At 37.2% G+C, this 18324-nt stretch overlaps 1 protein-coding gene across 2 annotated transcripts in view; it reads left to right on the top strand.

Moving 5' to 3' along the window:
• Abca5 (ATP binding cassette subfamily A member 5) overlaps positions 1–18324 on the top strand; it is a 74668-nt gene that overhangs the window by 46549 nt on the left and 9795 nt on the right. For both annotated transcript variants that reach the window (XM_059272045.1, XM_059272044.1), the window contains 8 exons: positions 458–585; positions 1004–1141; positions 2517–2630; positions 4665–4835; positions 6733–6846; positions 7190–7324; positions 8058–8132; positions 9459–9550. In XM_059272045.1, coding sequence (XP_059128028.1) covers positions 458–585; positions 1004–1141; positions 2517–2630; positions 4665–4835; positions 6733–6846; positions 7190–7324; positions 8058–8132; positions 9459–9550 — 967 coding nt within the window. The remainder of the gene's footprint in view (positions 1–457; positions 586–1003; positions 1142–2516; positions 2631–4664; positions 4836–6732; positions 6847–7189; positions 7325–8057; positions 8133–9458; positions 9551–18324) is intronic.

Raw genomic sequence — 18324 nt, 5'->3', positions numbered from 1 at the left:
TTGGTTTTGGGCCATTTAAAGAATGTAGGTAGAAGACTGATTTTTGTACTTGGCTACTTTGGTGCAATTAAAATGACCAAATAGATTATTAATATTTCTGTAGGCAGCAGATAAAAGTTATACAGTTACCAGGTTCTGTTCAAAGCCTTGCATATGTATTCTGTCATTTAATTGTCACAACCAATGTCCTTATAAAGTAGTTATACTTACTTCTCCTTGACAGAGGAGGAAACTAAGTTCTAGAATATCCTTGTAACTTTCTTGAAGGATATATAGTGTAAGTGGTACAACTTGGGTTTGAATCTTGTCCTACTGACTACAGAGCCAATGCTCTTACCAATATCTAGGCTGAAGATAAAAGATCTCCTTGAAAGAGCATTATCTCCTAATGTTATTAAAAGTCTATTATGTATCTTACTTAAACTAATTCTTTATTATTCTTATTTTCTAATACCAGACTCGGATATCAATGATCTTATTAACTTTTTCACACACCAGAACATAATGGTGACAATGTTTAATGACAGTGACTATGTATCTGCTGCTCCCCATAGTGCAGCTTTAAATGTGGTACATTCAGAAAAGGTATGAGTATTATACGTGAGTACTCATTTAAAAGTTATAAAATACTGAAATGATTACTCTAAAATTAATTAGCAGAACTTATCCTATTAGTCATGAATTAGAGTATATTTTTAGATATAATTAAAAACAATTCATTTTGTTTGTGGTAGTTTTATGCCCTGGTAAGTGACCAGTAACATTTTTTATTTTCATATTATATTTTTGCTTAAAATATCTGCATATTTAAAGCTAGGTTATCTTACCTGTCATTATTTTTCCTATCCCTTGTTGAAACAGTTTTTTCACAGTATCTAATAAGATTTAATTAATTAAAATATTTAATTAATCTAATAAAGTTAGTTTGTAAGAAAAGTTTGGTCCTTAGTGATATTAGTATGCTTATATAAGTAATGTATCAACTCTTCTCTTTAAATTGTAGGACTATGTTTTTACTGCTGTTTTCAACAGTACTATGGTTTATTCTTTACCAGTAATGATGAACATCATTAGTAACTACTATCTATATCATTTAAATGTGACTGAAGCTATCCAGATCTGGAGTACCCCATTCATTCAAGTAAGCAAACATACACAAAGATGAATTCATATGTGGAAATTTCCGAAAGTTAAAAGTTGAGGTGGGGAATTTAGGAGTCTCCAGGATTAGTTTGCTTCAAAATCCAGAGCAGCTCTATTTGATGCTGATAGGTTTGTGAATCCCTGATATATTAATTGTAGGCAAGAAATGAACATGGTTTAGTATTTTTTTGGGGAGGGTCTGGTATCTAGTTACTGAGATATTGAAAGAAAGCTTAAGAAGTCACACAGACAACCATTTTTACTTCAAGTAGATGTCTTAGTTAGGCCTTTTTATTGCTGTGAAGAGACACCATGACCACAGCAACTCTTGACAAAGAAAATATTTAATTGAAGTGGTGGTTTACAGTTTCAGAGGTTCAGTCCATTATCATGATGAGGAATATGGCAGGGTACAGGCTACGTCTTGACCAGAAGGCAACAGGAAGTTGATTAACTGTCACACTGAGTGAAGCTTGAGGAAAGAAACTTCGAAGCCTGCCCCCACAGTGACACACTTCCTTCAACAAGACCACACCTACTCCAACAAAGCCACATCTCCTAATAGTGCCACTCCCTTTGGGGACCATTTTCTTTCAAACCACCACAGTAACAAAATGTTGAAGGCCAGGGACAAAAAGACACTATGTACTGTTTCTACATCATCTGATGAAAAAGTGAGCCAGGGCCAGGGTACTTGTTAGACATGTAGATTGTGTCCTAATACATAGTACCTTTCCTGTTTAATAGAAAGGGTAGAGCCGAGTCCAGGATTTACTCTTAGCATGCTCACCTAGCAGGTGCAAGGCACTGGGTTTAGTCTCTAGCACAGAGATCAGTGTGAACAAGGATAGAGAAATGGGCTTGTTGAGGCTAGAGGATAACACCAAAAGCAACCTAAGTCTCAGGTCATCTGCGTTTGGATGTCAGCTACTTTCTGGACTGCCTGGGAAAGTTAGCTGACTCTTAGGGTAACAAGGGACATGGAACTATAGGAGTTAGAGTCACTCTTGTCTGGGAGATGTTCTTGATTCGTTAGGAAGATAAGCTTGGATATAGCTTTTCCCAAAGGAAAAAAGAAGGGATCAAGATCTTATTTGACACAGTCATGGTAGTGTTCACACAGTCACTGGAAAGTACCAGATATCATTCTTAGGTATTATCATTGCATCTGGCCATTGGTGGATATGGTAATTGTTTATTACACATACTAATTAGTGGCAGAGTTGGCAGTGTAGTCTAGCACTTCTTGTTAATAAACCTGTTACTTGTCCGTACCCTGGATAGATACCTTAATGTCTTTCTTTAGAGATTTAATATTCTAAGGCATTCTAAAGTGATTCTCAGATTCATTTTCGATTGTTTTTGTCTTTCAGGAAATTACTGACATAGTTTTTAAAGTTGAGCTGTATTTTCAAGCAGCTTTGCTTGGAATCATCGTTACTGCAATGCCACCTTACTTTGCCATGGAAAATGCAGAGAATCATAAGGTAATTAATCAGACAAAAAATTACAGTATCAGGTTCTGTCAAGCGCGAGGACCTGAGTTCAACCCTGGAATCCACATGGTGGAAGGAAAGAACTGATTCCGCCAAACTGCTCTGTGATATCCACATGTGCCACATATACACGGGCACACTTAAGTAAATGTAAAAAAAAATATTTTTTAAGTTAGTTAAAAAAATAAATGGTGTTGGATAGATGCCTTAGCAGTTAAGAGCACTTGCTTTCCTTACAGAGGACCCTGGTTCAGTTCTGAGTATCCACATGGCAGCTCACAACTGCCAGTCACTCTAGTTCTAGGGAATTCTGTACCCTCTTCTGCCCTCTGTGGTCCCCTGCATGCATGTGATACCATAAACTCAGACACACATACACATGATTAAATATTTTAAATAAAATAAAAAAATTACAGGTATCAATTGCTGCTAGTAAGAAGCCTCATGGTAAACTTTAAGAGTATTTAATTTTAGAATGTCTTAGTTTTGTTTCTGTTGTTATGATAAAACACCATGGCCAAAAACTTGGGGAAAAGGTTTTTTTGTTTTTGTCTTTTTTTTTTTTTTTTTTTTTTTTTTTTTTGTCAGAGCTGAGGATTAAACCCAGGGCCTTTTGCTTGCTAGGCAAGCGCTCTACCACTGAGCTAAATCCTCAACCTGGGGAAAAGGTTTTATTTGGCTTATACTTCCAGGTAACAGTCCATCACTGAAGGAAGTCAGGGCCAGGAACTGAAGCAAAGCAAAGGAACCTAAAGGCAGGAGCTGAAGCAGAAGTCGTGGAGGAAAACTATTTACTGGCTTGCTCATGACTTGCTCACCCTGCTTTCTTACACCATTAACCTGATCTCTGTTTTTGTGATTTTTGTATTTCAAATGCATATAAATGGAATTATAGTATGCATTCGACTTTACTTTTTTATTACTGTAACTTCCTAGTGCTTTCTTGAAATTCATGAATTTTGTCTTAGGAGTCTCTGTAGTCCATTCCCCTTTTTATTACTGAGAACTACTACACGGTGTGGGTGTATCATAGTTTGTGTAACCATTGCTTGTTAAAAAGCATCTGAACTGCTGTTGGGTTCCACTATTAAAAATACAGTTGCTGTGAATGTTTGCATATAGGTGTTTATATGAGCACCAGTGTTTGTTTGAATATGTGTCTGTTCACTGCATGCCTGAAGTACCCACAGAAGCCCAAAGAGGGCATCAGATTCTCTGGAACTGGTGTTATAGATGGTTGTGAGCTCCATATGGGTGTTGGGAATCAAATCTTGGACCTCTGGAAGAGCCGCAAGTGATCTTAACCTCTGAGCTATCTCTCTAGTGCCCCACTTCTTCCTAACTAATGTTTTATTTCTTGTTTCCCATTTCTCACTCTATTGTCTGCTCTCTGATATAATACTCATAGTTATTATGAGAATATAGTTTTAGAAGTAGTACAAATCAAATGAATAGTATTATTAGGTATCAGGATTTGGGAAAGATTTTTACAAAAAATAAATAATGAGTGCATGAGAAGGAAAACTGATTTAAGTATTAATATACATGAAAATAGTAGTATGAAAACCAAGCATTATTGTACTATGCAATTTATTTTAAAAGTATTTAAAATGTTTTCAAATGTATTTTCTTTACACAAAGTTTCACACATAAACTGAAGTTCTGTGAAGATCCAGAGGCTATTAGGCAGTTTATATGTTCTTACTAGAAATAGCTTTTGAGCATGAGAATTCTTTTCCATTTAAATGTCTTCATTTATTTTTGCATAGTTGTCTATGAACAAGTTTGGCTGTCATTGATGGCATACTCACCATTTCTATGTTACCTTTTGTTTTACTATATTCTGATTGTTAAAAATTTTGTTGAGATTGATAAATCTTAAATGAACCTAATTAAAGTCTAAAACGAATGCATGTAAAATTACTTTTTTTGTTTTGTTGGTTAGAATGAAAAGTTCTACAATAATTTACTTGCTTTTTATTTGTAAAATGTTTAAGATTTTAATAGTTTTTCTCTTTTTTTTAGATCAAAGCTTATACTCAACTTAAGCTTTCAGGTCTTTTGCCATCAGCCTATTGGATTGGACAAGCTGTTGTGGACTTTCCCTTATTTTTTGTTGTTCTGACTTTGATGCTGGGAAGTTTATTTGCATTTCATCATGGACTATATTTTTATCCTGTAAAATTTCTTGCTGTGGTAAGTTAGCATCAGTTGTGCTCATGATATTTATAGTTAAATATTTCTTAAAAATCTATTTATGTATGCATATATGACAGCTGTCAGGTTGAATAACTTGTGTATTAGCTTTTTAAAAACAAAATGAAGCAAATGTTTGTTATTGTATATGGTACATTTAATTCGATTTTTATTACAAGTGATTTTAAAAAAATGCAAGCTATAATTCCTTATAGCTGTTGTGGTCTTTCAAGTAGACTACCTACTTGCTTGCATCAGACACCAAAATACAGTCTTCTTTCCCTGTTCTCACATCTAAACATTTTACAAGAAACGGGTTCATTTTTGAAAAAGACTTGATTTAATTAATGTACATAATGGTGTGGGTATGTATGTATGTGTGTGCTTGTGTGCTTTGTGTGTGTGTGTGTGTGTGTGTGTGTGTGTGAGAGAGAGAGAGAGAGAGAGAGAGAGAGAGAGAGAGAGAGAGAGAGAGAGAGAGCGCGAGAGCGAGCGCGAGCGCGCGAGCACTCCTGCCAGTAGCTATAGAGGGTAATCGATTCCCTCAGAGCTCAAGTTACCAAAATTTGCATGTCACCTGGCTTGTTACAAGGGTACTAGAATCTGAACTCCAGTTCTCACAGTTGCCTAGTTTTTAACCAGTGAGCCATCTCTTAAGCCTTAGGAAAGAAATTCCTTCTCCTAAATTTTATGTGAAATTTGAAAGAAATGTGTAACTGGCGTTCATGATCTGTGGAAATGTCTAATTAAGAATTCCTTTTGCTAAATGGTTTATAGTAGGAAAAAAAAAAACAAACCAAAACACTACAGAGCCATGTGTGAGGATGCTGGATGCAAATATCAGTTTTGCTAGAGACCATTTGGGCTTGATATATTAACTTCTGCCCTATAAAATACTCTTAGAAGTTATATTAAAGCCAAGTGTGGTAGTATTCACCTTTAACCCCAGCACTTGGGAGTCAGAGGCAGAAAAATCTATGTGAGTTCTAGGCCAGTCTAGTCTACTTGGTGAGCTTCAGGCCAGCCAGAACTACATTGTGAGACTCCCATCTCAAAATAAAACAAAACATAAAACCTAACTAAAACAAAAAAAGTCATATTGAATGTGATGTATTTAATTAGTTGCTAAGTGCTGGAGAGCTGGCTCAGCAATTAAAAGAACTTTGTTATTATCACAAAGGACCTGGTGTTGGTTCCCAACACCCACATGGTGGCTCACAACCATCTGTAACTCCAGTTCAAAGGGATCTGATGCCATCTTCTGACCTCCATGGACACTACTCATGTACATGGTACACAAACATACAAGCAGGAAAAGCACATGTTAAAATCAATACATCTAAAAACAATTTTAAAGAATGGTTGCTAATATTTGAGAGATAGACAGTTGTAACTAGCTATAACTAATTTTAATAATAAAATAATGAGAGCTCGTGTGTGTGTGTGTGTGTGTGTGTGTGTGTGTGTGTGTGTGTGTGTGTCTGTCTGTCTGTCTGTCTAGCCCTGACTGTCTCAGAACTCACTATGTATACCAGGCTGGCCACAAAAATTGCAGAGATCCACCTACCTCTGCCTCCTAAGTGCTAGGATTAAAGGTGAGCACTAATACCACCTGGCATTAGAGAGCATTTTACTTGCTATAAAAAATTACAAGTAATGCCGAGGTTAAATTACTTGGAGTTGTATAAAACAGTAATTTAAAAGCATGATTTTTATTGGCTTAGTAGAGTCATGGTTTATAACTGTTCAAATAAGCTCAATGACAGTTTTTGGAGTGATTTGTTGAAGAATGAAATTTGAGAATAAAAATTACTGAATATTTTAATATGACCATGATATTTTATATTGTATTATAAACTATTTATATTCTTATAGGACATGCATTTCTGATTTACAGGTTTTTTGCCTTATTGGTTATGTACCATCGGTTATTCTATTCACTTATGTTGCTTCCTTCACCTTTAAGAAAATTTTAAATACCAAGGAATTTTGGTCATTTATCTATTCTGTGGTAAGTCTCACTTTTATTTTATTCCAGTTTTCCAAATCAGCATAGGTAGAAGCTTTCAGGCATGCTCTGGTGATGGTACTGAGTGTATAATGTATCTTTCGTAAGTAGAGAGTGTATGGAGAGAGCTAGCAGTTTCTTCAGTGGATGTATTGATCTTCCATCTCATCTACTCCAAGGGATGTTGCTCACAGTATATAACAGCTAACAATTGATGCCAACATAATAATGCTTCCTTGGATGCATGTGAAGATCAAAAACATAGGTGATGCCAAGGCACAATTCGTAGCAAGTTTATATAAGATTTTAAAATACTCAGTCACTTATTTTCTTGTTTCCTCTTTAGACAGCATTGGCTTGTGTTGCAGTCACTGAAATAACTTTCTTTTTGGGATATTCAGTTTCCACTGTTTTTCATTACACCTTTTGCATAGCCATTCCAATCTACCCACTCCTGGGTTGCCTGATTTCTTTCATAAAGGTACGTCAGTAATGTTTCAGAAATTTTAAAGTCTAAATATACATTCTTTAATCTTTGATATCTTGGTTCTTGTACTGAAAATAGTAACAAATATAAGATTAACTGCTTGATTATATAGTCAATACAGGAATTTAAAATAACAGATATTTTCAAGTATGATTTCAGGTTGTCAAAGGAGAAAAACTGTTTACTACATGGTTTCTGATGCTCAATTTGATATGCATAATTAGATGTGTGGTTTTATTTTTATTTTTAGGAATTTCTCAAGGATCAAGTAATGTGTTCTATAAAATGATGAGAAAAAAATTAAGTGTAAGAGATTTTCTCCCCCAGGAAAACATTAAGGAAAAACATCAGATTAATTTGATCATGGATCATTCAAAGATATTTTCATTTGATTAGAAAAAAATTAAGCAGTTGAGAGGAGTAGGGGTAATTATGATCAAACTACATTGTATGAAATTCACAAATAATAAAAATGTTATATTAATTAAGCAGTAAATTCATACTTTATGATTGCTGGATAATTCCATTTTCCTACTCTGGTTTAATATGTTTGACTGTACTGGCTTCTAGAAATATTGTGTAGCAGGAAGATTTTTAAGTTAGACATAACATAGCTTATTAATAGGAACACCTTATTTATAGAGGTTGCATGTTGATGACTAAAACATATTAAATATTTTAAAGCTAAATATTTGTGTATACGAGTTATAAATATGCTTTGTTTTAGGGTTCTTGGAAGAATATACCAAAAAATGAGGATGCCTATAATCCATGGGATAAGCTGTTAGTTGCTGTTATAATGGTAAGAAATAACAAAAGCTATTTTTGTATGTTCATGTGTCCTATTAAGAGTGTTTGTAGGGGAAGAGAGATGACTCAGTGATTAAGAGCACTGGCTGCTCTTCCAGAGGACCCAGATTCAATTCCCAGCAACACATGGTGGCTCACAATTGTAACTCCTGTTCCAGGGGATTTGATGCTCTCTTCTGGCTTCCACAGGCACCAAGCATTCATGTGGTACACATACATTAAAACAAAACAAAACAAAACAAGCCGGGCAGTGGTGGCTCACACCTTTAACCCTGGCACTCGGGAGGCAGAGGCAGGCAGATCTCCGTGAGTTCGAGGCCAGCCTGGGCTACAGAGTGAGTTCTAGGAAAGGCTCCAAAGCTACACAGAGAAACTCTGTCTCAAACAAACAAACAAAAAAACCCAACTAATACATATAAAATATAAAATTTAAAAAATTAAAAATGGAACTGTGTATGGTCTCAGAACATAACTCAGTTGTTAAGAATGTTTGTCTAGCATATATGGAGCCCTTGGTTTGATCCCTAGCACAGTAACAACCAGGTGTGATGATATACTCCTGTAATTGCAGCACTTTGTAGGCAGAAGCTGGATGATCAGAAGCATGAAGTCATCCTTGGGCTACGTAGTAAGTTAGAAAAGAATGACGTGTTTGTGTTTTATTTTTAGTTTTTGTCCTGTTATGTAGAGAATAAGCCTATAAGTTAAGTGTGTTAATGATAGTGAATCTGCATTTTTGTAAAAATACCTTTTGTTGACCAATTATTTTTAGTTCAATATACTTGACTTTTCCATGCTACTAATTGTATTTTAATAGAACTGGCTTCCTCAGAGGAAGAACAAAATCTGTTGTTGTTTGAGACAGGGTCTTAGATAGCCCAGCCTGGCTTGGATTTTATAGTGTTTCTGTTTAAGCTCCCCTAGTGCTGAGATTATAAGCCATTGACACCATTCCCAGCTAAGCTTTTATACTTGATTATATTTTGTAAAACTAACAGTAAATGAACTTATAGGGGCAGAAAACATATGAAGAATTACTTTATGGGAAATAACATTACTTTCTTAGTATTAAAATTTATGACTGGTGGTGCAGTTAGTGGAATAACATAAGCTCTGTGTGAGGCCCCAAGTTCAATCTCCATCATCAAGAAACTAAACGAGACAAGTTATTTTTAATTATCTTTATTATAACAAACAAAAAAAGTTGGATTTCCCCCCTCTTGTTATGGTAAAGCACCTGATCTATGTAGTCTTGGTTCTGTTGGAAAAGCAAAGAAATGATGATTCAGTCATAAGCTGTTACGTATTCTTCTCTTAGCCCTACCTGCATTGTATACTGTGGATTTTCCTCTTACAACACTATGAGAAAAAACATGGTGGCAGATCAATAAGAAAGGATCCCTTTTTCAGGTTAGTTAATTTTTTTAACCTAAGTTTTAAAGTTTTGGTAAATTTACAGAATTGTAAAACCGTCACCATAATTTTAAACACCAATGTAATTTTAAAACAATTCCAGCACTGCAAGTAATTGTATCTATTAATAGTCACTCTTCTGTATTCCTTCCCATGCCTCTAGCCCTATGCAACCACTAATCTCCTATATTCATAAAGTTGGCCTGTTCTGAACATTATATATTACTGGATTTATAGATAGCATGTAGTCATTTCTTGGTTTTGTTCTTATGCTTTTCTTTTTGTGGTGAGCCACGGGAATATGAAATAGAAGTCCAGCTGTATATTATAAGCTATACCTTGACCAGACCAAGGGTCAGTCAAGTGGGAAGCCATTTAGCATTTGGTGTTACACAGCTCAATATTCAGTTGTGCCTTGCTATGATTTCCTTGTGCTCATAATTCTCCAAAAATGTGAATGTGTGTGTGAACCCCCGTCTCAAAGTACTTGGATAATGTCAGGTAGACAGACTCTTCTGCCTCTGAGCTTCAGGTGCCTCTTTAGCATTTGTTTTGGGTATTTGCCTTTTGCAATATCCTCCCTAAGCTACTTCCTATTAGGGCCAACCCCAAACAAAGCCTTGAAAGACAGATACCTACCAGACTACCTGCTAGACTCCTTAAGGCACCCCTTCCCCCCCAACTGAGGTCTCCCAGGCCAAGTGCCTGTCCCCTAGATGCATAGCTTTGTTTCCTGTGCAAATCAAGTTCAGGTCTTCCCTCTTTCTCACCTCCCCCAGAGCAACTTTTTAGATCAAAGGGGTTTCCCCTCACCAGGTGCTTCAAGCTGTGATGCAGATTGACTCGCTATCAGGAAACTGGCAGCAGAGGAAAATAGTGATAGTTTAACTCTTAGTGACCTCAGATTTTCCCCACCCTGTCACCTGTAAGTTTGTAGTTGAACACATTTATCATAGACTTGTAATGCTTTCACCTAACCACGGTAAGGATCTATTTCTAACACATAAATTCCTTTTCTGATTTCTTCCAACTCCTAACTCCACTCTTGTTCTCTCCCCTTTTGGGTTGCAAATAAAGTTGCCAGGAAGCTTCTGGTGGGGACTTTGCAATCTTGTGTTGTATAGTAAACATGAGGTGTTGCTGCTTGGGAAAAGATATAGACCGGTCCAAGAGAACAAGGGGAGTTGAATTGAGAGAGTTGAATTGGTGGCTGAATGATGGTGACAGACGAATAAACTGAATTGGACAAAAGAGCTCTGTGCTTCTGGATTGATTTCCGCACGGATGGTAGAGTCCCTTCTGGGCCCCTGGGATAGTATAATATTAAGGCTGGGCCTTTAATATTATACAGAACCTTTTTTCCCCAAATAAACATTAATGTGTAGTGTCCTTCATACATTTACTGCATGTTCATTCTGGTTCTTTATTTCTCTTTTTTTTTCTTTCTTTTTTTTTCGAGACAGGGTTTCTCTGTGTAGTTTTAGTGCCTGTCCTGGATCTCGCTCTGTAACCAGGCTGGCCTCGAACTCACTGAGATCCACCTGCCTCTGCCTCCCAAGTGCTAGGATTAAAGGCATGCACCACCACTGCCCGGCATTCTGGTTATTTCTATAATGTATATAAAACATTTTTAAGAAAAGAAATAAATGTTTTGAAAATTTAAGCCACTAAAGACTGTGGCTCTATTAAGTACTTTAAGTGTATTTAAGGTGTATAGTTATCTGCTTTTTACTGTTGAAAAAAGTCAGATTGTTAAGATTTGAATTATTCATTTTTTATTATATTTTGTTTATTTTGTGTGCAGATGCATGTTCGTTTGTTTCTGAGTATGCATAAGCCACACAGTGCATGTGGCTCTCAGAGGACAGCTAGCAAAAGCTTTTCTTGCCTACTGTGTGGGTCCTGGGGATTAAGTTTAGGTCATCAGGTTTGGCAGCAGATACCTTTTCCTACTGAGCCATCTCACTGGCCCAATAGTGAGATGATTTTGGAAGGTTCCTCATTTATCCTGTAGTAGTGATTCATTAACTTTTAAAATTTCATTTTACCAAGTAACATTGTAATCACCTTTTCATATGCTTTATGTTGTCCACTTTAATGTCTTCTGAGAGGAAGGATTATTTCTATTAAAATGTTTATTAACATTTTTAAATTGGTTCTGTTGTATTTATATTATTGAGTTGTAAAAATTCTTTATGTATTTTGTATATGCTTATGTGAGTTGCAAGTATTTTCTCTGAACTTAAGTATTTTCACTAGGTTATTTTAAACTGGAAGAGTTAATATTTAGTGAAACATGGGTATTGGTAATAAACTACTTTGCAGTTTCCTTTTATACCTATCAATTTGTGTATTAGCAGAGTATTAGTGTATATAAACACTGGACAGTTAAATGTGTGGTGCCTGCTAGCTTTTCTAGTTCTCATGTTTGTGTGTACTTGCAGAGTATTAATGTATATAAATACTAGACACTTTAGATAATAAATGTGTAATGCTTATGAGCTTATAGTTCTGACATCAGAATATTAATTAATGTACATAAACACTGGGCAGTTTAGATGAGTGTGTGATGTTTATTGGAGTCCGCCTCTGCAATGTGGAGCTTAGGTCTGGCTCTCCTTACTTCCCCTCTTCCTATTTCTACTGGTATTTGTGGGGAAGGTTCCTATATCCACAAAGATAGTCTTTTTAATGTCTCAGCCTCTTTGTTTTCTGATTCTCCAAACTAGTAAGGGATTCTCTACCCTGTATCACCCACTTAACTTATGTCAGAGCCATGCCATTGGCATTCTTTTAAGTTTTTTATTAATCTTTTTTATTTATTACTTCAAAATTTTTATTAATCAATTAATTACTATTTTCCCAGCCCGATCACAGTTTCCTCTCTCTCCCTACTCTCCTCTGAATCCCCTCCAACTTCTGCCCTCCCCTTCATTCACTCCTTCTCCCTTCCCTTCAGAAAAGTGCAGACCTCCCCTGTATGTCAGTTAGCCCTGGGATATCAAGTTGCAGTAAGACTAGGTGCTTCCTCTCCTATTAAGGCTGGATGAGGCAACCCAGTAGGAGGAAAGGGTCCCCCAAACAGGCAACAGAGTCAGAGACGGCCCCCACTCCCTCTGCCAGGAGTCCCACAAGAAGACCAAGCCATGCAACTACAATCATGTGCAGAGGGCCTAGTCAGTCCCATACTAGTTTCTGGTTCGTGGTTCGATCTCCATGAGCTCCCATGAGCCCAGGTCAGTTGACTCTGTGTGTTTTCCCATGACATCTTTAGCCTCCCTGGCTTCCATAATCCTTCCTCCCCCTCTTCCACAGGATTTCCTGAGGTCTGTCTAATGTTTGGCTATAGGTCTCTGCATCTGTTTCCATTAGTTGCTGGGTGAAGCCTCCCTGATGACAGTTGGGCTAGGCAATGGTCTATGAGTATAATTAGGAATCATTTCATTGACCTTTTTTTTTTCTTTTTTACCAGTCATATTTGTTTCTATCCTAAGTCTCTGGGCTGTCCATCCTCTGGGTCCTGCCCCTCCAGGCATTGTCAGGGTCCCTCTCATTATATGGGTTTCAAGCTGGACCAGTCATTGGTTGGCCACTCCCATAATTTTTGCACCACCTTTGTAAGTTTCATGTGTCCCTGACCTTAAGCCTTCCTTGTTGCTTAGCTTCTTTGGGTCTGTGGATTGTAGCATAGTTATCTTTTACTTTGCAGCTAATATCCACCTATAAGTCAGTACATGCCATGTTTGTCTTTCTGGGTCTGCGTTACCTCACTCAGGATGATCTTTTCTAGATCATACATTTGCCAGCAAATTCCATGATGTCATTGTTTTTAACAGATGAGTAATACTCCATTGTATAAATGTACCACATTTTCTTTCTTTTTTTACCTGTATTGACTCTTTGTGGATTTCACATCATGCATTCTGATCCCACTTATCTCCCCATCTCCTCTCATCTGCCCTCTGCCCTTGCAAACTACCCCCCAATCAAAACCAAGTTTAAAAGAAAAATCAAACAAAAGAAAGAAACAAAGGAAAAAAAAAAAAGGAAGACTTGTCATGGAAGCTGTAGTGTGGCCCAGTGAGTCACACAGTTTACCTTTTAGTCCACTCATCTGTACTTGTAAGAGTTCACTGCCACGAGTCATCGATATGGCTCTTGGCCTCTGGTTTCTGCTACACTTACAATAATGGGCTCTTACTAGAGCTCCTCTTGGATATCCTGTTGTCCTGTGTTGTAGGGATCCTGCTGTTTTGGATCTGTAGGTTTGTCCCCTTCACATGCTCCAACAGTTCATAGATTCAGTGGATGCTGGAGTGGGCCAACTCATAACCCTGGTTCTGGGCATGGGTGTTAGCTGAGCTGGTCAGCTTGATAGCTTTCCCTCATCATCACTACCCAGGCAAGCTCTCCAGCACTGACTCAGCTAGATCACTCAGTGCATCCTACAGCAGGGAGAGGGGCCAGTTCTGTTCCTGGGCCCTCATATCCAGGTCCCTCTCACTCACATCACCAGGGCCAGCTCTACTGTTTTGCTCATAGAAGGTGCAGGGCCCTTTCTCTTGATTGCTGTAGGTGAAATAAGAGGGGTTGGCAGGGTCGCTCTCCTGTTGTTATGCCCTCAGGGTTGGCTCACCTGTCTGTCCCTTGCCTGCCATGCGGTGGCTCGGGTGAGGGAAAGATGTCCTCTGCCCTCCGCCCCTTGCTACTTGTGGCAGATGAGATAGAGCTGGCTCCAGGGTCATGAGAGTGAGAGAACTCTCCCTGCCTGCCACCAGCGGCAGCACATAGGAGAGTGGGTCCTGCACACTGCCTGGACAGCACACTAGAGCTGACCCTGTTGTCAGGTACCACATTTTCTCTATTCATTCTTCAGTTGATGGACATCCAGGTTGTTTCCAGTGTCTGGCTATTACAAGTAAAGCTGTTGTGAACATAGTTGAGCAAGTGTCCTTGTATGGTAGAGCGTCCTTTGGGTATATGCCCAGGAGTGGTATAGCTGAGTCTTGAGGTAGACCGATCCCCAATTTTCTGAGAAACCACCATATTGATTTCCAAAGATGCTGTACAAATTTGCACTCCCACCAGCAATGGAGGTGTGTTTCTCTTGCTCCACATCTTACTAGCTTGAGCTGTCACTTAAGTTTTTGATCTTAGCCATTCTGACAGAGTTGTTTTGATTTGCATTTCCCTGATGGCTGAAGATGTTGAACATATAAGTACTTCTCTGCCATTTGAGAGTCCTATTGAGAATTCTCTGTTTAGATCTGTACCCCATTTTTTAATTGGACTATTTGATTTGTTGATGTCTAGTTTCTTGAGTTCTTTATATATTTTAGAAATCAGCCCTCTGTCAGATGTGGGGTTGTTGAAGATCTTTTCTCATTCTGTATGCTGCTGGATTGTCCTATTGATGGTGCCCTTTGCCTTACAGAAGCTTTTCAGTTTTATAAAGTCCCATTTATTAACTGTCGATCTTAGTGCCTGTGAGATTGGTGTTCTATTCAGGAAGTTGTCTCTTGTGTCAATGAGTTCAAGGCTGTTCCCCACTTTCTCTTCTATCAGATTCATCAAATCTGGTTTTATGTTGAGGTTTTTGATCCACTTGGACTTCAGTTTTGAGCAGGGTGATAGATATTGCATTCTTCTACATGGTGACATCCAGTTAAACAACCACCATTTGTTGAAGATGTTTTCTTTTTTCCATTGTATATTTCTGGCTTCTTTATCAAAAACCAGGTGTCCATAGGTGTGTGGATTTACGTCTGTGTCTTTGATTTGGTTCCATTGATCGACCTGTCTGTTTTTATGCCAATACCATATAGGCTTTTTATTATTACTATGGCTCTGTAGTACAGCTTGAAATCAGAGATGGCAATACTCCAGAAGCTCTTTTATTATATAGGATTGTTTTAGCTATCCTGGGTTTTTTGTTTTTCCATATGAAGTTGAATATTGTTCTTTTAAGGTCTGTAAAGAATTGTGTTGGGATTTTGGTGGGGATTATGTTGAATCTGTAAATTGCTTTTGGTAAGATGACTATTTTTACTATGTTAATCCTACTGATCCACGAGCATGGGAGATCTTTCCATCTTCTAATATCTTCTTCAATTTCTTTCTTCAAAGACTTGAAGTTCTTGCCTTACAAGTCTTTACTTGCTTGGTTAGAGTTATACCAAGATATATTATTTGTGGCTATTGTGAAGGGTGGTTTCCCCAAGTTCTCTCTCTGGCCATTTATCATTTGTATATAGGCTACTGTTTTTCTTGAGTTTATTTTGTGTCTAGCCACTTCGCTGAAGGTGTTTTATCAGCTGTAGGAGTTTCTTGGTAGAATTTTTTGGGTTGTTTATGTGTATTATCATGTCATTTGCAAATAGCAATACTTTGTCTTCTTCCTTTCCAGTTTGTATCCTCTTGATCTCCTTTAAGTGTCTTGTTGCTCTCTCTAGAACTTCAGGTACTATACTTGAATAGATATGGAAAGAGTGGACAGCCTTGTCTTGTCCCTGATTTTAGTGGCATTGCTTTAAGTTTCTCTCCCTTTAATTTGATGTTGGCTGTTGGCTTGCTGTATATTTTGGCTTTATTATGTTTAGGTATGTTTCTTGTATCCTTGATCTTTCCAAAACTTGCATCATGAAGGGGTGTTGGATTTTGTCAAAGGCTTTTTCAGCATCTAATGAGGTGATTATGTGTTGTTTTTGTTGTTGTTTTTTCCAGTTTGTTTATGTGGTGGATTATATTGACAGTTTTCTGTATGTTGAACCATCCCTGCATCTGTGGGATGAAGTCTATTTGGTCATGGTGAATGATCTTTTTGATGTGTTCTTGGATTTGGTTTGCGAGTATTTTTGCATCATTGTTCATGAGGGATATTGGTCTGTAATTCTCTTTCTTTGTTGAGTCTTTGTGTGATTTGTGTATCAGGGTGATTGTGGCCTTATAAAATGAATTGACAGTGTTCCTTCTGTTTCTATTTTGTGGAATAATTTGAGGAGTATTGGTATTAGCTCTTCTTTGAAAGGCCAGTAGAATTCTGTGCTAAAATCATCTGGTCCTGGACACTTTTTTTTCTTTTTTGGTTGGGAGACTTTTAATAACTACTTCTATTTCCTTGGGGGTTATAGGTCTATTTAAGTTGTTTATCTATTCTTGATTTAACTTTGGTAAGTGGTATCTAACGAAAAAATTGTCCATTTCTTTTAGATTTTCCAATTTTGTAAAGTACATCTAATGATTCTCTGAATTTCCTCAGTGTCTGTTGTTATAGCCCTCTTTTCATTTCTGATTTTGTTAGTTTGAATATTCTCTCTTTGCCTTTTAGTTAGTTTGGATAAGGGTTTATCTGTCTTGTTGATATTCTCAAAGAATGAACTCTTGGTTTCATTGATTCTTTGTATTGTCCTCTGTTTCTATTTTATTGATTTCAATCCCCAGTTTAATTATTTCTTGCCTTCTACTCCTCTTGGGTGTGTCTGTTTCTTTGGTTCAAGAGCTTTCAGGCTGAGCTGTTAGGTTGCTAGTATGAGTCCTCTCTGATTTTTATGGAGGCACTTAGTGCTATGAACTTTCCTCTTAGCACCACTTTCATTGTATTCCATAAATTTGGATATGTTGTGCATTCATTTTCATGGAATTCTAGGAAACCTTTTATTTATTTCTTTATTTCTTCCTTGACCCAGTGGCACCTCAGTAGAGAGTTGTTCAGTTTCCATGAGTTTTTAGGCTTTCTGTTGTTTCTGTTCTTAAAACCCAGCTATAATCCATGGTGGTTTGATAAGGTGCAGGGGGCGGTATTTCAGTTTTCTTGTGTCTGTTTAAACTGACTTTGTGACAGCGGATGTGGTCAGTTTTGGAGAATGTTTCATGAGGTGCTGAGAAGAAGATATCTTCTTTTGTGTTGGGATAAAATGTTCTGTAGATATCTGTCAGGTCCTTTTGAGTCATAACATCTATTACCTCCATTATTTCTCTGTTTAGTTTGTTTTTGGATGACCTGTCCATTGGTAAAAGTAGGGTATTGAAATCTCCTACTTAATGTGTGAGGTTCGATGTATGATTTATCTTTAGTTATGTTTCTTTTATGAATGTGGGTGCCTTTGTGTCTGGGGCATAGATGTTAAGAATTGTAATGTCTTTTCGGTGGATTTTTCCTTTGATGAGTATGAAATATCCTTCTCTATCTCTTATTAATTTTGGTTTAAAGTCTATTTCGTTATATATTAGGATAGCTACACCAGCTTTCTTCTTAGGTCCTTTTGATTGGAAAATCTTTTTCTCGCTCTTTACTCTGAAGTAATGTCTGTCTTCAGTGTTGAAGTGTGTTGCTTGTATGCAGCAGAAGGATGAATCATGCTTTCATATCCATTTTGTTAGCCTATGTCTTTTTATTGGGGAATTGAGTCCATTGATGTTGAGAGATATTAATGACCAATGATTGTTAATTCCTTCTATTTTTTTGTTGTTATTGTTGAGTGTGTGTGTGTGTGTGTGTGTTTCCCTTTGAGTTGTGCTGGTGTGAGGTTATTTATTGCCTGTGTTTTCATGGGTGTAATTAACCTCCTTTGGTTGGAGTTTTCCTTCTAGTACTTTTTCTAGAGCTGGATTTGTGGATAGATATTGTTTAAATTTGACTTTGTCATGGAATATCTTATTTTCTCCATCTATGCTGATTGAAAGTTTTGCTGGGTATAGTAGTCTGGGCTGGTATCTATGGTCTCTTAGAATCTGCAAGACATCTGTCCAGGTCCTTCTGACTTTTAGAGTGT

Source organism: Peromyscus eremicus, chromosome 8a (assembly GCF_949786415.1).
Source record: "Peromyscus eremicus chromosome 8a, PerEre_H2_v1, whole genome shotgun sequence".
Classification (NCBI taxonomy): domain Eukaryota; kingdom Metazoa; phylum Chordata; class Mammalia; order Rodentia; family Cricetidae; genus Peromyscus; species Peromyscus eremicus.
The sequence above is the reverse complement of the archived record's forward strand: the minus strand, read 5'-3'. Positions and strand labels throughout refer to the sequence as shown.